This window comes from Mus caroli, unplaced genomic scaffold (assembly GCF_978045245.1).
Source record: "Mus caroli unplaced genomic scaffold, Mus_caroli_1 scaffold_3, whole genome shotgun sequence".
Classification (NCBI taxonomy): domain Eukaryota; kingdom Metazoa; phylum Chordata; class Mammalia; order Rodentia; family Muridae; genus Mus; species Mus caroli.
This window is the reverse complement of record NW_028227258.1, coordinates 125,168,506-125,183,678: the sequence shown is the minus strand read 5'-3', so window position 1 is coordinate 125,183,678 and position 15,173 is coordinate 125,168,506. Positions and strand designations below refer to the sequence as shown.

At 36.9% G+C, this 15,173-nt stretch overlaps 1 protein-coding gene across 13 annotated transcripts in view; it reads left to right on the top strand.

Annotated features, from left to right (window-relative positions):
- Bltp1 (bridge-like lipid transfer protein family member 1) overlaps positions 1–15,173 on the top strand; it is a 192,252-nt gene that overhangs the window by 81,973 nt on the left and 95,106 nt on the right. For 10 of the 13 annotated variants that reach the window (XM_029475242.2, XM_029475243.2, XM_029475246.2 and 7 more), the window contains exons 29-37: positions 573–1,410; positions 1,985–2,055; positions 2,619–2,795; positions 4,873–4,993; positions 6,241–6,387; positions 9,072–9,199; positions 9,402–9,601; positions 11,125–11,322; positions 11,792–12,003. In XM_029475242.2, the coding sequence (XP_029331102.1) occupies positions 573–1,410; positions 1,985–2,055; positions 2,619–2,795; positions 4,873–4,993; positions 6,241–6,387; positions 9,072–9,199; positions 9,402–9,601; positions 11,125–11,322; positions 11,792–12,003 (2,092 nt within the window). The remainder of the gene's footprint in view (positions 1–572; positions 1,411–1,984; positions 2,056–2,618; positions 2,796–4,872; positions 4,994–6,240; positions 6,388–9,071; positions 9,200–9,401; positions 9,602–11,124; positions 11,323–11,791; positions 12,004–15,173) is intronic. The other 3 variants (XM_029475248.2, XM_085835948.1, XM_029475241.2) reach the window with 1 other exon arrangement.

Genomic DNA, 15,173 nt, shown 5'->3' with positions numbered 1-15,173 from the left:
GATATTTTTCTTTGAATGTTTCGTGGAGACCTTCAGTTACATGTTGTTAAAATGATTGGTTTAGTCACAGTTCTCTAGATCAGAGTTCTCAACCTTCCTTAAAGTGGCGACCCTTTAATACAGTTTGTCATGTTGTGGTGACCCCCAACCACCAATTATTTCCATTGCTACTTCATCACTGTGATTTTGCTACTGTTATGAATTGTATTATAGAGTGCCTTGTCCTTATGTCTTCCTCAGTAAAGCACCCTAAGTCTGTATTGCTGGATGAAATTTAGAAGATGTGGAAAGAGAAAAAGAACCTTAAATATGCTAAGAATCCTGGATTTCTTTAAATTTTTGTAATGCTTAACATGTTTTGCTTTTGTTTGTGGATTGTTTTTTTTTTTAATAGCTTTATGGGGGATATAAACTCATGCTGTAACGTTTCACTACTTTGAGTTAATATTTTACTATAAAATTCTGGATATTTTATTTGTAATAAGATCAACATTACTTAAATGATTTTATAAGTATTTTATGTTTAGATTATGTAATGTGCTGAAAATAGAAACAGTTTTCTTCTCTTTTAGTGTCCCTACAGAAATCTCAGGAACCAGTCCTGTGTCTCCCAACACCCAGGATAAGTCAGTAGGACAGTCTCCTCTCAGATCTCCTTTGAAGCGGCAAGCCTCCGTGTGCTCCACCCGACTTGGTAGTACTAAGAGTCTCACTGCTGCTTTTTATGGAGACAAACAGCCTGTTACAGTTGGAGTCCAATTTAGTAGTGATGTCTCTCGAAGTGATGAGAATGTCCTAGACTCACCAAAACAGAGGAGAAGTTTTGGTTCATTCCCTTACACACCATCAGCTGATTCTAATTCATTTCATCAGTATCGGTCAATGGATTCCAGTATGTCAATGGCTGATAGTGAAGCCTACTTCTCTGCAGCTGAAGAATTTGAGCCCATTAGCAGTGATGAAGGCCCTGGAACTTATCCTGGTAGAAAAAAGAAGAAAAAGCAAATGCAACAGATTGATTACAGTAGGGGTTCCATATATCACAGTGTAGAAGGACCCCTTGCTGTCCATGGAGAAGGCATTACAGACCCCCGGACTCTCCCATTCAAAACTCATCCTTCCCAGGCTTCCTTTGTTTCTGCATTAGGTGGTGAAGATGAGGTCATAGAACATGTGTACATTGTAGAAGGTGAGAGAGCAGGAGAGAGTGAGCAGGTCACGTCTCAGCAGCCTGTGATGAGTTGCTATCAGACTTACCTTACTCAGTTCCAGGTAATTAACTGGTCAGTTAAACATCCTACCAACAAAAGAACCTCCAAGTCCTCACTGCATCGCCCCCTTGACCTAGATACACCAACCAGTGAAGAAAGTTCCTCATCCTTCGAACAGCTTTGTGTTCCAACATTCAAGGTACAAATCAAATCATTAGTTTCCAGCAACATAATGATCTAGGAAAACCAGTTTTAAGTTGTTAAGCTGAGTCATTTCAGCTCTCTTCTGAAAGATAGACTTTGTTTTATGTGACTCCATACACTTAGACTACAGGATTATTGCTAAATATTATAAATTGAAACAAATTAAATCAAGGATGGTATAAGATTTCAGTGTGTTAATGTAGTAAATTACTATGTAGCCTAATCTATATTGCCAGCGTTCCTAAGATTAGGATCAGATTTCTTTGTGAGTTCATGAAGACTGAAGTACGCTGTCAGAAAACTAACTCATGTGAAAAAGAACGTGCAGAGGAAGGGCGTTTGCAGTTCCTGTTTGAGTCATGTCTTTTCTGATTCTACCTTCATAATTCTTGTCACTTACTTGAGGAAAACATGAAGTTACCCATTGAATATCTTCTTTTAAATATTTATATTTCATATATCAAGGTCATAATAGTAAGATTACTTTGGGTACTCACAAGTATCACTTATCATAACATTCAGAAATAATTAAAATTTTAGACTATAAGCAACATTTTTTTCTATTCTAGGTAATCAAACAGGGACTTACTGCGAATTCTTTGTTAGATAGAGGGATGCAACTTTCAGGATCAACTTCAAAGTAAGAATTTTATGTCGTTTTTCTTTTCTTTCCTCTTTCTTTCTTTCTTCCTTTCTTTCTCTCTTTTAAGGCATATGCTCTTATTATGTTGCCCAACTTGTCCTTCAATTCTGGGACTAAAAGAATCATTCTCCCTCAGTCTTCTAAGCAGCTAAGATTACAGGTGTCAAGAAAATGCATTTTTAAAGTTCAGAGTCATAGTCCTTAATTAGGAGATTAGTAGACTTTATTCTGAGTAGCAAATCTTTTGTACTTGGGTTTAGACCTTATTTTAAGAATAAATTACCCCAAATAATTTTTTGTGTGGGAGTAGATAAACATGTTTGCATATTTTAGGACAGTCCTATCTAGTAAATAAATATATCAAAAATACTTGTTGTCATGTGATATAATTGCCATCTTTGACCAATATGTATTTTAGTACCTCATTCAGCCTGGTTTTGAAAAGTGTTTAGACTGGAAATATTAGTTTCTGCGAATTTTTCTACTGAAATAAATGTAATTTAAATGTTCACTTACTTTAGCAAAGCTCCAACTTGTATTCTTGTTTATATTCTGTTAAGTAGCACCCCGTATACTCCACTGGACAGGAAAATGGTTGATGCCACAGATGATGACACATTAACAGAAGAGTGGACCCTAGACCAGCCTGCTGCTCAGACCAAGACCACAGCCATTGTGGAAGTGAAAGGAACTGTTGATGTGGTTCTCACGCCGCTGGTGGCCGAAGCCTTAGACAGGTATTACCTATGTCTAAAAATCAGACTACTACTTTATACAGTGATGCATTCACATGACATAAGTAAATGGAATACAGAGTTTATTAACTAGCTGTTTTTAGTAGAAATAGAAGTAGATTTTAAAGGGGTTGTCTATTAGTTAATCATCTGATATGTTTTCAAGCTAAATATATTGTAGTGTTATAATAACTATAATATACTTTGTCTTTTACATTTGACTAATAAGCATAAAATGACAAACATGTGGGAAGTAATTATTTTATATTCATACATATTAATTGAAGAGATAAAGGGAAAATAATGGTTACTTACTCTGTCCTGCAAGATATACATAGTCTATCAAAGAAGATAAAACTGACCCAGGTAGAAGCCAAAATGGCACAGAATAGAGTGTGAATCCTATAGATAATGAAGAAGAGAAGGCTCAGTGAGGACCAGTTCTCATGAAAACACTTTTGCTGGAATGGTACAGGGTGTTTTCTGATAAATTGGCAAGATTCTTGGAAGGAGTCATACTAATGAAGACTATAGGAAATTATCTTTAGGAGAATCAAAAAGACTTTAGGAGAATAAAATACTACTGGTTTATACTGGTTTAAGCCATGTTTGGTTGATATCCCTGGGAATCCTACCCTTTTCTGAAGGGAAATGGAGGAGGAATGGATTGGGGGAGAGGGGAAGAAGAGGAGAGGGCCTGAGAGGAGAAGGAGGGGAAACTGTAGTTGTGATGCAGTATATGAGAGAAAAATAAATAAATGAAGTAACACAAATGTATGCATAGTGGAGAGCTTCGGGACATTAACATGTACGTGGTTACCTAATTTTGGGGGTGGGTGGAGTGTGCAAATCCATTGCGAAAAATAAGTAAAATAAATGAATGGGATTACAACAAATTAAAAGTTTTAGCAAAGATAAGACATAGTTCATAGGATGGGAAAAATATTTAAAAAGCAAACATTTGACAAAGGGTAGATATCTAGAATATGTTAGGAACTCCAAAAATCTATTAGCAAAAATTAAAAATAGACAGTAGACCTAAGTAAGTAGACTTTTCTCAGCACACACATACAAATGTCAATAGGCATATGAAAAATTAGTACTGACTTGGGAAATGCCAATTGATACTATAGTGAGATATTACCCCAGTAAGAATGGCCATTATTAAAAGGAGAAGGGATTGTTATACATTGTTTATGGGAAGGTAAGTTAGTACAGCCCTATATTGAGGCTTTTCCCAAAGCAAAAGACAAAAACTATTGTGATTCAGCAACCCTATTTGTAGGTTTTTATGCAAAGAAAATGAAATTATTATGTTGAAGAAACATCTTTCTGCCATATACACCAGCATTATTTACAGTAAGTAAGCAATGTAAGTGACCCATGTCCACCAAAGGACAAAATTTTGTACATTTACATACTGGAATACTGCTTAGCTTTAAAACAATTAAATGCTGTCATTTATGACAATGCAGATGGAACTGAAGGTCAGTAGGTTAAGTCAAATAAGACAGGCACAGACAAACTGTACATGATATCACTCATGGAATCTCAAAATTTTTTTTTTTGTCTTAGAATTTTAATGGTAGACCAAAGTCTAGTGACAGAGAGAGAAGAGGTAGAGGAATGTTGATCAACTGGTATTGAGTTTCAATTAGAAGCTATGATGTGCACTGCTGATGTGTGTAGACGTGTTTAAGGTTTTCACCTTAAATAAACAACATTCATATTACCTACATGGTACCTTGTTAGGACGTAAAATCCTAAAGTTTTTATGTATCGGGTAAAAATATAAAAAATAAAGTTTGGATATGAATGTAAGGTGCAAGTCTGTAGAAATTGTTGAACATTATTTGTGGTAGGTGCAAATGTTCCTGCCTAATCTGAGGTTTTGGCGGTCAAGGCAGGGCTAAAATTTCAAAAATGTTTTTTCCTGTACAATTTCTAAAGATGTAATTTAGGATTTTGCTTTTTAGTATTGAAGAATTGTGAATATTCAATGGTAAGTTTCACTGATTGCTTGGTAAAATAAATCATAATATTAAATAAAATTTTAATTTTTTTCTTTTTCTTTCATCAGATATATTGAAGCTATGGTTCACCGTGTGAGTACTCGGCATCCAGCTGCGATTGTAGATGATCTTCATACTAAAGTCCTTAGAGAAGCTGTGCAAAATAGCAAGACTACCTTCTCAGAAAATGTAAGAAGTCTTTTTGATTCAGTTGGTATAGCAAGTTGAGTCTTCCCCATGTGTTAGAATATCTAAACTTGAAAAACTTAAATATATCAAAATCTTATCACTAAGTTAAATTGCAATCCATCTGATATGTTCTAAAAGCCATTGGCTTCATAATAGCACAGATAACTACTGTGGATTAGTAGCACTAATTAAAAACCACAGCTTTCTTTTTATTCTTTTGTTTTGAAAGTAGCTTAGAACTAGCTTTCTAGCAAACTTTGTCCTTAAATGATGAAAAAAAAATTAAGATTTATATTGTGTGTGTGTGTGTGTGTGTGTGTGTGTGTGTGTGTGTAGTTGTGTGCACATGATTACAGATGCCTGTCAAAACCAGTAGAGGGTATTAGATCCTCTGGAGCTAGAGCTACGGATAGTTGTGAACTGCCTAATGAGGATCCTGGGAACAGAACTGTGGTACTCAAGAGCAGCACTATAGTCTCGTAAATGCTGAGTGTTTATTCATCCTCATGTTCTTTAGAATTGGTATTTTAGTGCTTTCAGAAGCAAAGATATACATATTTTTAACTTCTCTTTATTTTTATGTTGTTTCTTGTTTACCTCAGTGAATTGAGTAACTCCATTTTCTGTGTGACACCTCTACTCCTGCTGTCCTCTGGCTATGCCACCAGTTGCCTAACAGTCACACACTGGTGGTCTTTTGATGATTCTCTTTTGATTTTTTTAAATGTATCTGTAGTGTATTTACATTAAGAACTAGGATAGAGATAAAATTGAGCATGAGTTATTTCTGGTAAACTAGTCATTATTACTCATTCTGTGTTAACCTTTCATGTGAAATACCTGAAGTACATTCGAGTATTTCAGGTAGAATGGTATGAATAAGGGAAAATTGAGCTATTTCCAGCCAATAAGGAGCCAGTTATCAGAAACCAAGTGAGCCTTCAAGACTGTGGAGTTCTTGGAGTACTATCACCAATAATAATAATAATAACAATAATAATAACTATAATAAAAATATACAATTATCATTTTTGTTTATCTGTGAATGGTTTTCATTTTAGTACATAGTACTTTTTTTCAGTCTGGTAAGCTGGCCTGTTTGCCAGCTTTTGCCTGAATTTCAGGACTGAGTATTAGGATAGTTATGTCATGTAGGTCTGGGGAGTGCTAACACAATGAAGATATATGTTGTGGATGATGTAGAACTTATGAAATGCATGGGAAATAATTTTGTTCAATGCTTTTAGTTATCCCCCAAGCAGGATATTCGAGGAACAAAAACTGAGCATCCTATGATAGGAACAACTAACCAGGGACAAATTCAGACAAATGTCACAACAAAGCAAGATAATGTGACAATTAAAGGTCTACAGGCTAATGTGAGCATACCAAAGGTAAAGTTAAGCTTTTCAGAAATATTTTCTTGATGTAAGTGGGCATATTTAATTGTTTTGCCTTTTACATTTAACAAAGGGAATGTTTAGTGAAACAGTTTGCAGTATTAAAACATATTCTCCGTTCTCTTGATGATCTTTGGATTTATTATAATTAATTTAGCAGACTACTACTAAGTATTTAGTAAAATGTTCCATATTCATCTAGTAAAAATTTAACTGTGTTCTTTTGTTTGAGAATTTTATGCATTCTTATAGTGTGTTTTGATCAAGTCCTCCCAGTTCCCTCCCACTGACCTCCTCCCCATCCACCTCTACCACTTTCCCCTCCCCTGACCTCCTCCCCAACCGCCTCTACCACCCTCCTTTCCCAATTTCATGTCTGTGCTCTTTCTCTAAAGCCATGGAGTCAACACTTAGTCTCTTAGGATGTGCACATCACATCAGGGACTACATTCCTGAGGAAACCGAGTCTCTCCCCTGGTAGCCATCAATTGACTAGAGCTCCCCAGACAGCCCCTACTTTTGCTGATAGTTTGGCTAGCTTGATTTTTTTTTTAAGTATAATTTTTTTTATTGAAAAAACTTCTTCATAGAATATATTTTGATCATGATTTTTCCCTTCCCCAGTTCATTTCAGATTGCTTCCCTCCTCCTTACCTACTCAACTTTATGCTCTTTTTCCCTCTCTCTTTAAAATAAACAAAACAGAAACACACAAAAAAACCCAAAATAAACAAGACCAAAAAAGACAACAAAAACAAAACAAAACAAACAAGACCAAAAAGCAAAATACCCCCCAAACCCAAATAAAGCAAATTGGGGGGGGGGGGTCTACAAAGATACAACTCAGTTTATTTTTGTGTTGGCCAACTACTTCTTGGAATGGGGCCTGCCCAAAAATTTGGTTAATATACCCAGTGAAACTCCATTGGAGAAAACCAGTTTTTCTTTTGCCAGTGGATATTAGTGGCAAATAGCTTCTGGATACACCTGGCTTTAACTTGTGTGGATCTTCTTGTTCATGCTGCTTACAGTCTCTCTGAACTCGTATGTGCATCAGTCCTGCTGAAAGACTTATTTCCTTGGAGACACTGTCATCTCTGCCTCGTACAGGCTTTCTACTTCCTCTTTTGCCTAGAACCTTGATCCTTGAGGGGAAGCCATCATTGAAGACATCCCACTTAGGACCTAGAGCTCCAAATTGTCCACTTGAGGGTTTCTGTGTTAATTACCATCTACTATAAGAAGTTTCTCTGATGAGGCTGAAGTGATCTGATCTATGGGTATAGTAGCATGTCATTCGGAGCCATTTTATTTCTGTGTTCATTTAGCAGAATAATACTAGGAGCCTTTTCCCCATAGTCCCTTCATCTATGTAGTTTTAGGTTCTTGGCCCCTTTCACATTGTCAGATATGGATTCCATCTTGTAGAGTGGGCTTTAAATTTATTCAGAAAGTGTTTGGTTACTCCCATAACAATTGCACCAATTTATCCTCCAGGCATGTCACTGTTGAGGGTTGCAGGGTTTTCAGTATTGATGACTGCTTTTCTCCAGTAGTGTGCAGAGTACCTACCTGCCAGGATCTAAATGCTAGGGTCAGCATGACCTTGTGTGAGTCTTGTACAGTTGTATATAATGCCTTGTCATATCTGGAAGACATAGTTTCACAGCAGTTACTCACCATCTTTGGCTCTTAAGATCTTTCCTGCTGTCTTTCTCATTCATATCTGAGACTTGGGAATGGGGGTGTGATGCAGATGTTCTGTTTCTGAATGAGTACTCTTATTCTGTGTATGTTAAGTTGTAAGCTTTTTAATTAATTGCCATCAACTTTAAAAAGAAACATCTCAAAAAAAAAAAAAAAAGAAAAAGAAAAAAAGAAATGTCTCTGCATTTTTCTTTTAAAGTGTAGTTGATCATGCTCTGGTGGGAGAACACACATCCATAAGTATTATGTGCAGCACAAATTGGTCTTGAAGGTTTTTTGTTTTTTGTTTTTTTGTTTTCTTTTGGTTTTTCAAGACAGGATTTCTCTGTATAGCCCTGGCTGTCCTGGAACTCACTTTGTAGAGCAGGCTGGCCTGGAACTCAGAAATCCGCCTGCTTCTGCCTCCCGAGTGCTGGGATTAAAGGCTCAGGATTTTTTTTTTTTTTAAGACACAAAATTGGGTGGGTAGGACTGGAAGGGATGGATCTGGGAATAGTTGGGGAAGAGAACGAATACAGTCAAAATTTTCAACTAATAAAAGAGAGGGAAAGATAGAAAACAACTTGAGTATTGAGAGAATCATAAATGGATTAGTATAAAGACATACTTAGGAAAAAACTTAATACTGTGTCTATTTAGCAGAACAATATTAGTAGGTTTTCTTCCGAGTGTGACCTATCAAGCCATCAGTTCTTGTCCCAGTTAACAATTCCAATCATGAATTGTCTTGATTAGGCCTTAAATCTAGTCAGAAAGTATTGATTACTAGACAACATAACATTTTTGCCACTATTGTACTAGTGAGCATATCTTGACAGGAATCACAGCTGTTTTGAAACTTAACAACTTTTGTCTTCATTACTCTAAGATCTATATACTATGATTATTGGTTGGTTTGTTTGTATTTGTGATCTAGGTATAAAAGACACTTTAATTTTACAATTCTGAAATCTGTGTCATTTGTGTGTTAGGTTAACTTATGCTTGTTGCAAGCTTCAGTGGAGGAGTCTCCAGCCACAGTTCCTAGTAGAAGTGTGACTCATGTGTCCCTGGTGGCTTTGTGCTTTGACAGAATTGCTACACAAGTTCGTATGAACAGGTGAAAAGATCTTATTAATTTGAGCAATGATTGTTGGAAGTGAAAAGCCTTGTTCTATCCTAATTATTCATAATTATTTTACAGAAACACTTGGGCAATGTTATTGATATTGGTTAGTTTCATTTTAAACAATGTAGTGAAATGTTTTTACTGGATGACATTTAAATGTTAACCATTTTGTACATTTTCTGTTTCCATTAAGAGGTGTGGTTGAAGAGACTGCAAATAATGTAGATGCTGGTAAAACATCAAATTTTGATAGATATGTTCATGCCAGCAAGATGCAGCCTCAGTCGTCTGGATCTCTTAGGTCAAATGCTGGAGCAGAGAAAGGCAAAGAGATTGCTGCCAAGTTAAATATCCATCGAGTCCATGGGCAACTTAGAGGTCTTGACACTACAGGTAAGCTTCAAACATTTTGTTTCTTTGTCATTTGTAAATCTGAAATTTTCCAAAAGAGAACATGTTCCTTTGAACATTGCTGCAATTTGATACTATCAGGAAGAGACAAGCACTTCTTCGTATGGTGCACTCATGGTATTTAACTATTCTATATTATGTTCTCTGCAAAATGGGAAGTAAGTTTTAGGACTATCTGTGTTCCAGGTCATTCTAACTGCTGTGCCTATCTCAGTGTTTGTCTTAGAGTTTCTGTTGCCTCAATGAAATACCATGACCAAAAAGGAAATTTAGGGAAGAAAGGGTTTATTTGGCTTACACTTCACATCATAGTTCATCACCAAGGAAGCCCAGACAGGAACTTAAACAAGGCAGGAACCTGGAGGTAGGAGCTAATGTAGAAGCCATGGAGGAGTGCTGCTTAATAGCTTGCTCTTCATGGTTTGCCTACAGCACAGTCTTATGGGAGCACTTTCTTAATTGAGGTTCTCTCTTGTCAGGTGACTTTAGCTTGTGTCAAGTTGTTGTCATTCAGCACATGCTTATTTTACCTCTTTGTATAATACCACAGCATCGGACTTGAGGCTTTAACAAAGGAAAATTAATTATTATAATTACCCGCAAACTGTAGTCTTAAAACTGAGGCAAAGAACAGTGATTTGAGTTGTAAAAGATCTGTAGATTGTAGTAGTGACCAGTTTGCACTTATTTATTAGATCATAAGCATTACATTATGTAACTTGAAACCTACCAGCTGGAATAAAAGCTCATTACAAGCAAAAGTCCCTATGAATTTCCACAGTATATTTGCATAAAAATGCAGAACACATGTAGATTTTTTGTTTATACTTATGTTTGAGATTCTCAGTTTCATGGCATTTGATAGCCACAGGGAGACAAGGTCAGTTTTCTGAGTGCAGTACTCTGGGCGTTCTATTGTGTATGCCTTCATATGGAAGTAGACTGCTTACAAACTTAAACACATTTCTCACCTTATACCCGCACTTAAAACTAAGTTCAAGAGATTTAAAGAGAAATGCAAATAATTAAGTAATCAGAATGATTTCAGAAAATGGAGGTTCGTTTTACTGCATTGCATGAGTAAGCAGTAGATTCATGACAATGTCTAATAAATTCCAGTTATAAAAAATTTTAATGTTAAGCTGTCTTTCAGTAAAAGTTAATACTTTTTCTAGGAAATAATGTTTTCCCTGAGGCCACATAATTAAAATAATTTTATTTTGTAAATGTTGAAAGCTTTTTAAAATACTTTGCCAGAAGGCTGGATTATTTAGAGGTTTGTTGACAGAATTCTTTAATCTTTCAAAAAGGAATTGACAAATTCATTGTTAACTCTAGAATCGTCTTACTACATTGGAGGTAGCATTATTTTCTTTACATATTTTATTTATTTTTTGCCTTTTCAGAATACCAAGATGCCTTTTAATACAACTCATATATTAATTTCTGATTTTTGTTTTTTTTTTTTTCTTAAAAAGATTTTCATTGTGTTCTCTCAATAATAGACATTGGGACCTGTGCCATCACTGCCATTCCCTTTGAAAAATCCAAAGTTTTATTTACTCTTGAAGAATTGGATGAATTTACTTTTGTAGATGAGACAGATCAACAAGCTATCCCAGATGTAACACGGATAGGTCCCAGTCAAGAAAAATGGGGCTGGATAATGTTTGAATGTGGACTTGAAAATTTAACTATAAAAGGTAAACTTTTAACTCCTGAGTTCTGCTTTGGTAGGGGTTTAAGTGTATTGAACAGTTTTTACTTTTTTTTACAGTTTAGAGCCTTGCCATGTAAGAAGTAAACATTTCATGTGAATTCTTCCTTTAATGAAAACTACTGGTTTATACTTGTTTCTTATATAAGACAAGGGGAGGAGTGGAAGGGAGGAAGGAAAGTCTCATCTGGTTATGAGTAATGCTTTAAAGCAGGAAAGTTGAGTAGTTGTAAGACTTTCAGGCTTAATCCTACATGATACAATAACTTAAAATACTAGTAGCTCTGTGTCCACACCTTTTACCTGCAAAGTCATACATAACTCTCTTAGATAATGGCAAAGCCTAGTGAGGAAGAACATGATCTTGATGAAGTTATATTCAGACATTTTAGAGTATAACAGTACAACACATATCTACTTTTTTTCCTAACAAGTGGCTTCCTTTATTTTTATAGGAGGAAGACAATCTGGTGCAGTTTTATATAACAGTTTTGGAATTATGGGTAAAAATAGTGTCACAGAAAGGGGTGGAGTGCTGACATCCAATAATTCTTCTGATTCTCCTACTGGCAGTGGCTACAATACTGATGTCTCTGATGATAACCTACCGTGTGACCGAACCAGTCCTTCCTCTGACATAAATGGAAACTCAGTTTCAGATGAGCAAGTTGGTGATTTTCTAATGATACTACTAGTTTGGAAATAGAGAACTATATACTCAATTTAAAATCAATTTCTAGAGCATATTTTCTCGTCACTTCCTGTTTTAGAGTTGTAACATTTTGTTGGCTATAGTATGACTACAGTATAGTTCCTGAATAGGTATAAGAATATATACCAATGGTGCACATTCCTACCCATTATACTAGTTAGCACAATACTCTGCTTATGTTATACACATAGTAAACATTGGTTAAATAAATGAATTTATAGAATTTAAGAAAGGTAGGCTGTGATTAATTAACTATTAGTTAATTTTAGAAGTCATTTTATGCTTATTGGTAATATTTTATATAAGTAGTAAATGTTTTTATATATCTGCTTATTTTAGATATCATTTTAAATAATACTTTATATTCAATTCATTTATTATTTTATTGTGGTAGAATTTAATTGTGATGAATACGGTAACAGCAAAATCATTTAAAATTGTGTATTGTTGAAAAGTTGGGCCGCTATTTGGTGACCTTGGACAAACAATCAAAAATTTAGTGAATGTATACACATCTACACATAAACTTTTGAGAGTAAACAATAAAAGCATAAGTGAGCACCCTTTCATTAAGAAATAAATTGTGGGTACCCAGTGTTCATGATTATACTCACCTCTGAACCCCATTTCCTGGGGGCTATTTATTTTTATTTCTCTGTGTATGAGAGACAGAGTGTATGTGGGTATGGGGTATGCCATCCCTTACATGTGGCTGTAAGCCCTTACCCTAACCTTGAGACAGGTTCCTCTAATGCCATATAAACCAAGTTGGCTGGTCTTGGAACATTGGAGATCTTCTGTTACTACCTCCCATTTCCTTGTAGGTACACACTGAAATACAGACCCATGTTTTGTGGGTGATTTGGTTTGGGTTGGGTTGGGTTTGGTTTTGGGTTTTTTATTTCTAACTTTTTTACACTTTTATTACTTTTTTTGATAGATATTTTTTTCTAATTTACATTTCAAATGTTGTCCCCTTTCCTGGTTTCCCCTCTGAAAACTTCCTATCCCCTCCCACTTCCCCTGCTCACCAACCTACTCACTCCCACTTCCTGGCACTGGCATTCCCCTACACTGGGGCATCGAGCCTTCACAGGACCAAGGGCCTCTCCTCCCATTGATGTCTGACTAGGCCATCCTCTGCTACAAATGCAGCTGGAGCCATGGGTCCCTCCATGTGTACTCTTTGGTTGGTGGTTTAGTCCCTAGGATCTCTGGTGGTAGTGGTTGTTTCATATTGTTGTTCCTCCTATGGGGCTGTAAATGCCTTTAGCTGCTTGGGTCCTTTTTCTAGTTCCTCCATTAGGGATCCTGTGCTTAGTCCAATGGTTCACTGAGAGCATGCACCTCTGTATTTGTCAGGCACTGGTAAAGCCTCTCCGGAGACAGATATAACAGGCTTCTGTCAGCAAGCACTTGCTGGCATCCTCAAAGTGTCTTGGTTTGGTGACTATATATGGGTTGGATCCCCAGGCCTTTCCTTCAGTCTATGCTCTATACTTTGTCTCTATAACTCCTCCCATGGGTATTTTGTTCCCTCTTCTAAGAAAGACCAAAATATCTACACTTTGGTCTTCCCTCTTCTTGAACTTCATGTGGTATGTAAATTGTATCTTGGGTATTCTGAGCTTCTATGCTAATATACACTTATCAGTGAGTGCATATCATGTGTGTTCTTTGTGATTGGGTTACCTCACTCAGGATGATATTTTCTAGTTCCATCCATTTGCCTAAGAATTTCATAAATTCATCATTTTTAATAACTGAGTAGTAAGTACACCATTATGTAAATGTACCACATTTTCTGTATCCATTCCTCTGTCGAGGAACTTCTGGGTTCTTTCCAGCTTCTAGCTACTATAAATAAGGATGCTCTGAACACAGTGGAGCATGTGTCCTTGTTATATGTTGGAAAATCTTCTGGGTATATGCCTAGGAGTGGTATAGCTGGGTTCTCTGGTAGTACTATGTCCAATTTTCTGAGGAACTGCCAAACTGATTTCGAGAGTGGTTGTACCAGTTTGCAATCCCACCAGCAATGGAGGAGTGTTCCTCTTTCTCCACATCCTCGCCGGCATCTGCTGTCACCTGAGTTTTTGATCTTAGCCATTCTAACTGGTGTGAGGTGGAATCTCAGGGTTGTTTTGATTTGTATTTCCCTGATGACTAAAGATGTTGAACATTTCTTTAGGTGCTTCTCAAAAATTCAGTATTCCTTATTTGAACTGGGTTCTGCCGAGTAGTCTTGGTTTCTGTTGCTTATGTTCTTGTGCTTGGCTTTTACCATCTGTTTATCTGTGGTGTTAGCTTGTCTTGCTGTCTCTGACTTTGGCTTGTCCTTTCTGCAAGCCTATGTGTCAGTATTCCTGGGGGACCAGTTCTCTCCTGGAGGAACTAGGGTATGGAGAACTGTGGTACAGGGTCAGCTCTGGGGTGCAGACAGAGACCAGAAGGATCCTGTCTCCAGCTGATCTTGGTTCTTGTGTCCTGGTGGATCTGTGAGGGTCCCTCTTGGGCCAGGAATTTGAAGAAAAGTGGTGGTCTTACCTGTTCTGGCAGGCGTGTGGCACTCCTGGGAGACCAGCTCTCTCCTGACAGTATTTGTGTATGTAGCTCTGTGGCACAGGATCAGCTCTGGGTGCAAATGGAGACTGGACGACTCCTGTCCCAGGCAGTCCCTTGCTTCCTGTGTCCTGAGGGTTCTGGGTGGGTTCCTCTGAGCAGCAGTGGTGATCTTACCTGTGCTCGCAGGCCTGTCCGCACTCCTGGGAGACTTGCTCCCTCCGGGCGCTATTTTGATATGGTTTTTGTTTGTTTGTTTGTTTTTAATGTGCCTTCTGTTGATATAAACTCAGGTTGTCAGGTTTACTGGGCAAGTGCTTTTACTCACTGAGCCATCTCCACATTCCCTAGGAATTTATTTGGTGTATATTTGGAGAGTTTATCAATTTCCATAATAGTCTAATGGCCCAGCAGGTAGAAGCAATTGCTAGGTGTCCAGTCTGGCAACCAGAGTTTGATCTCTTGAATCCTTGTAATAGTAGGAGGAGAAAACTGACTCCACAAATGTCTTCTCTGATCCCCATATATATGCCATGGTACTCTTACACATCATGTTCACATAT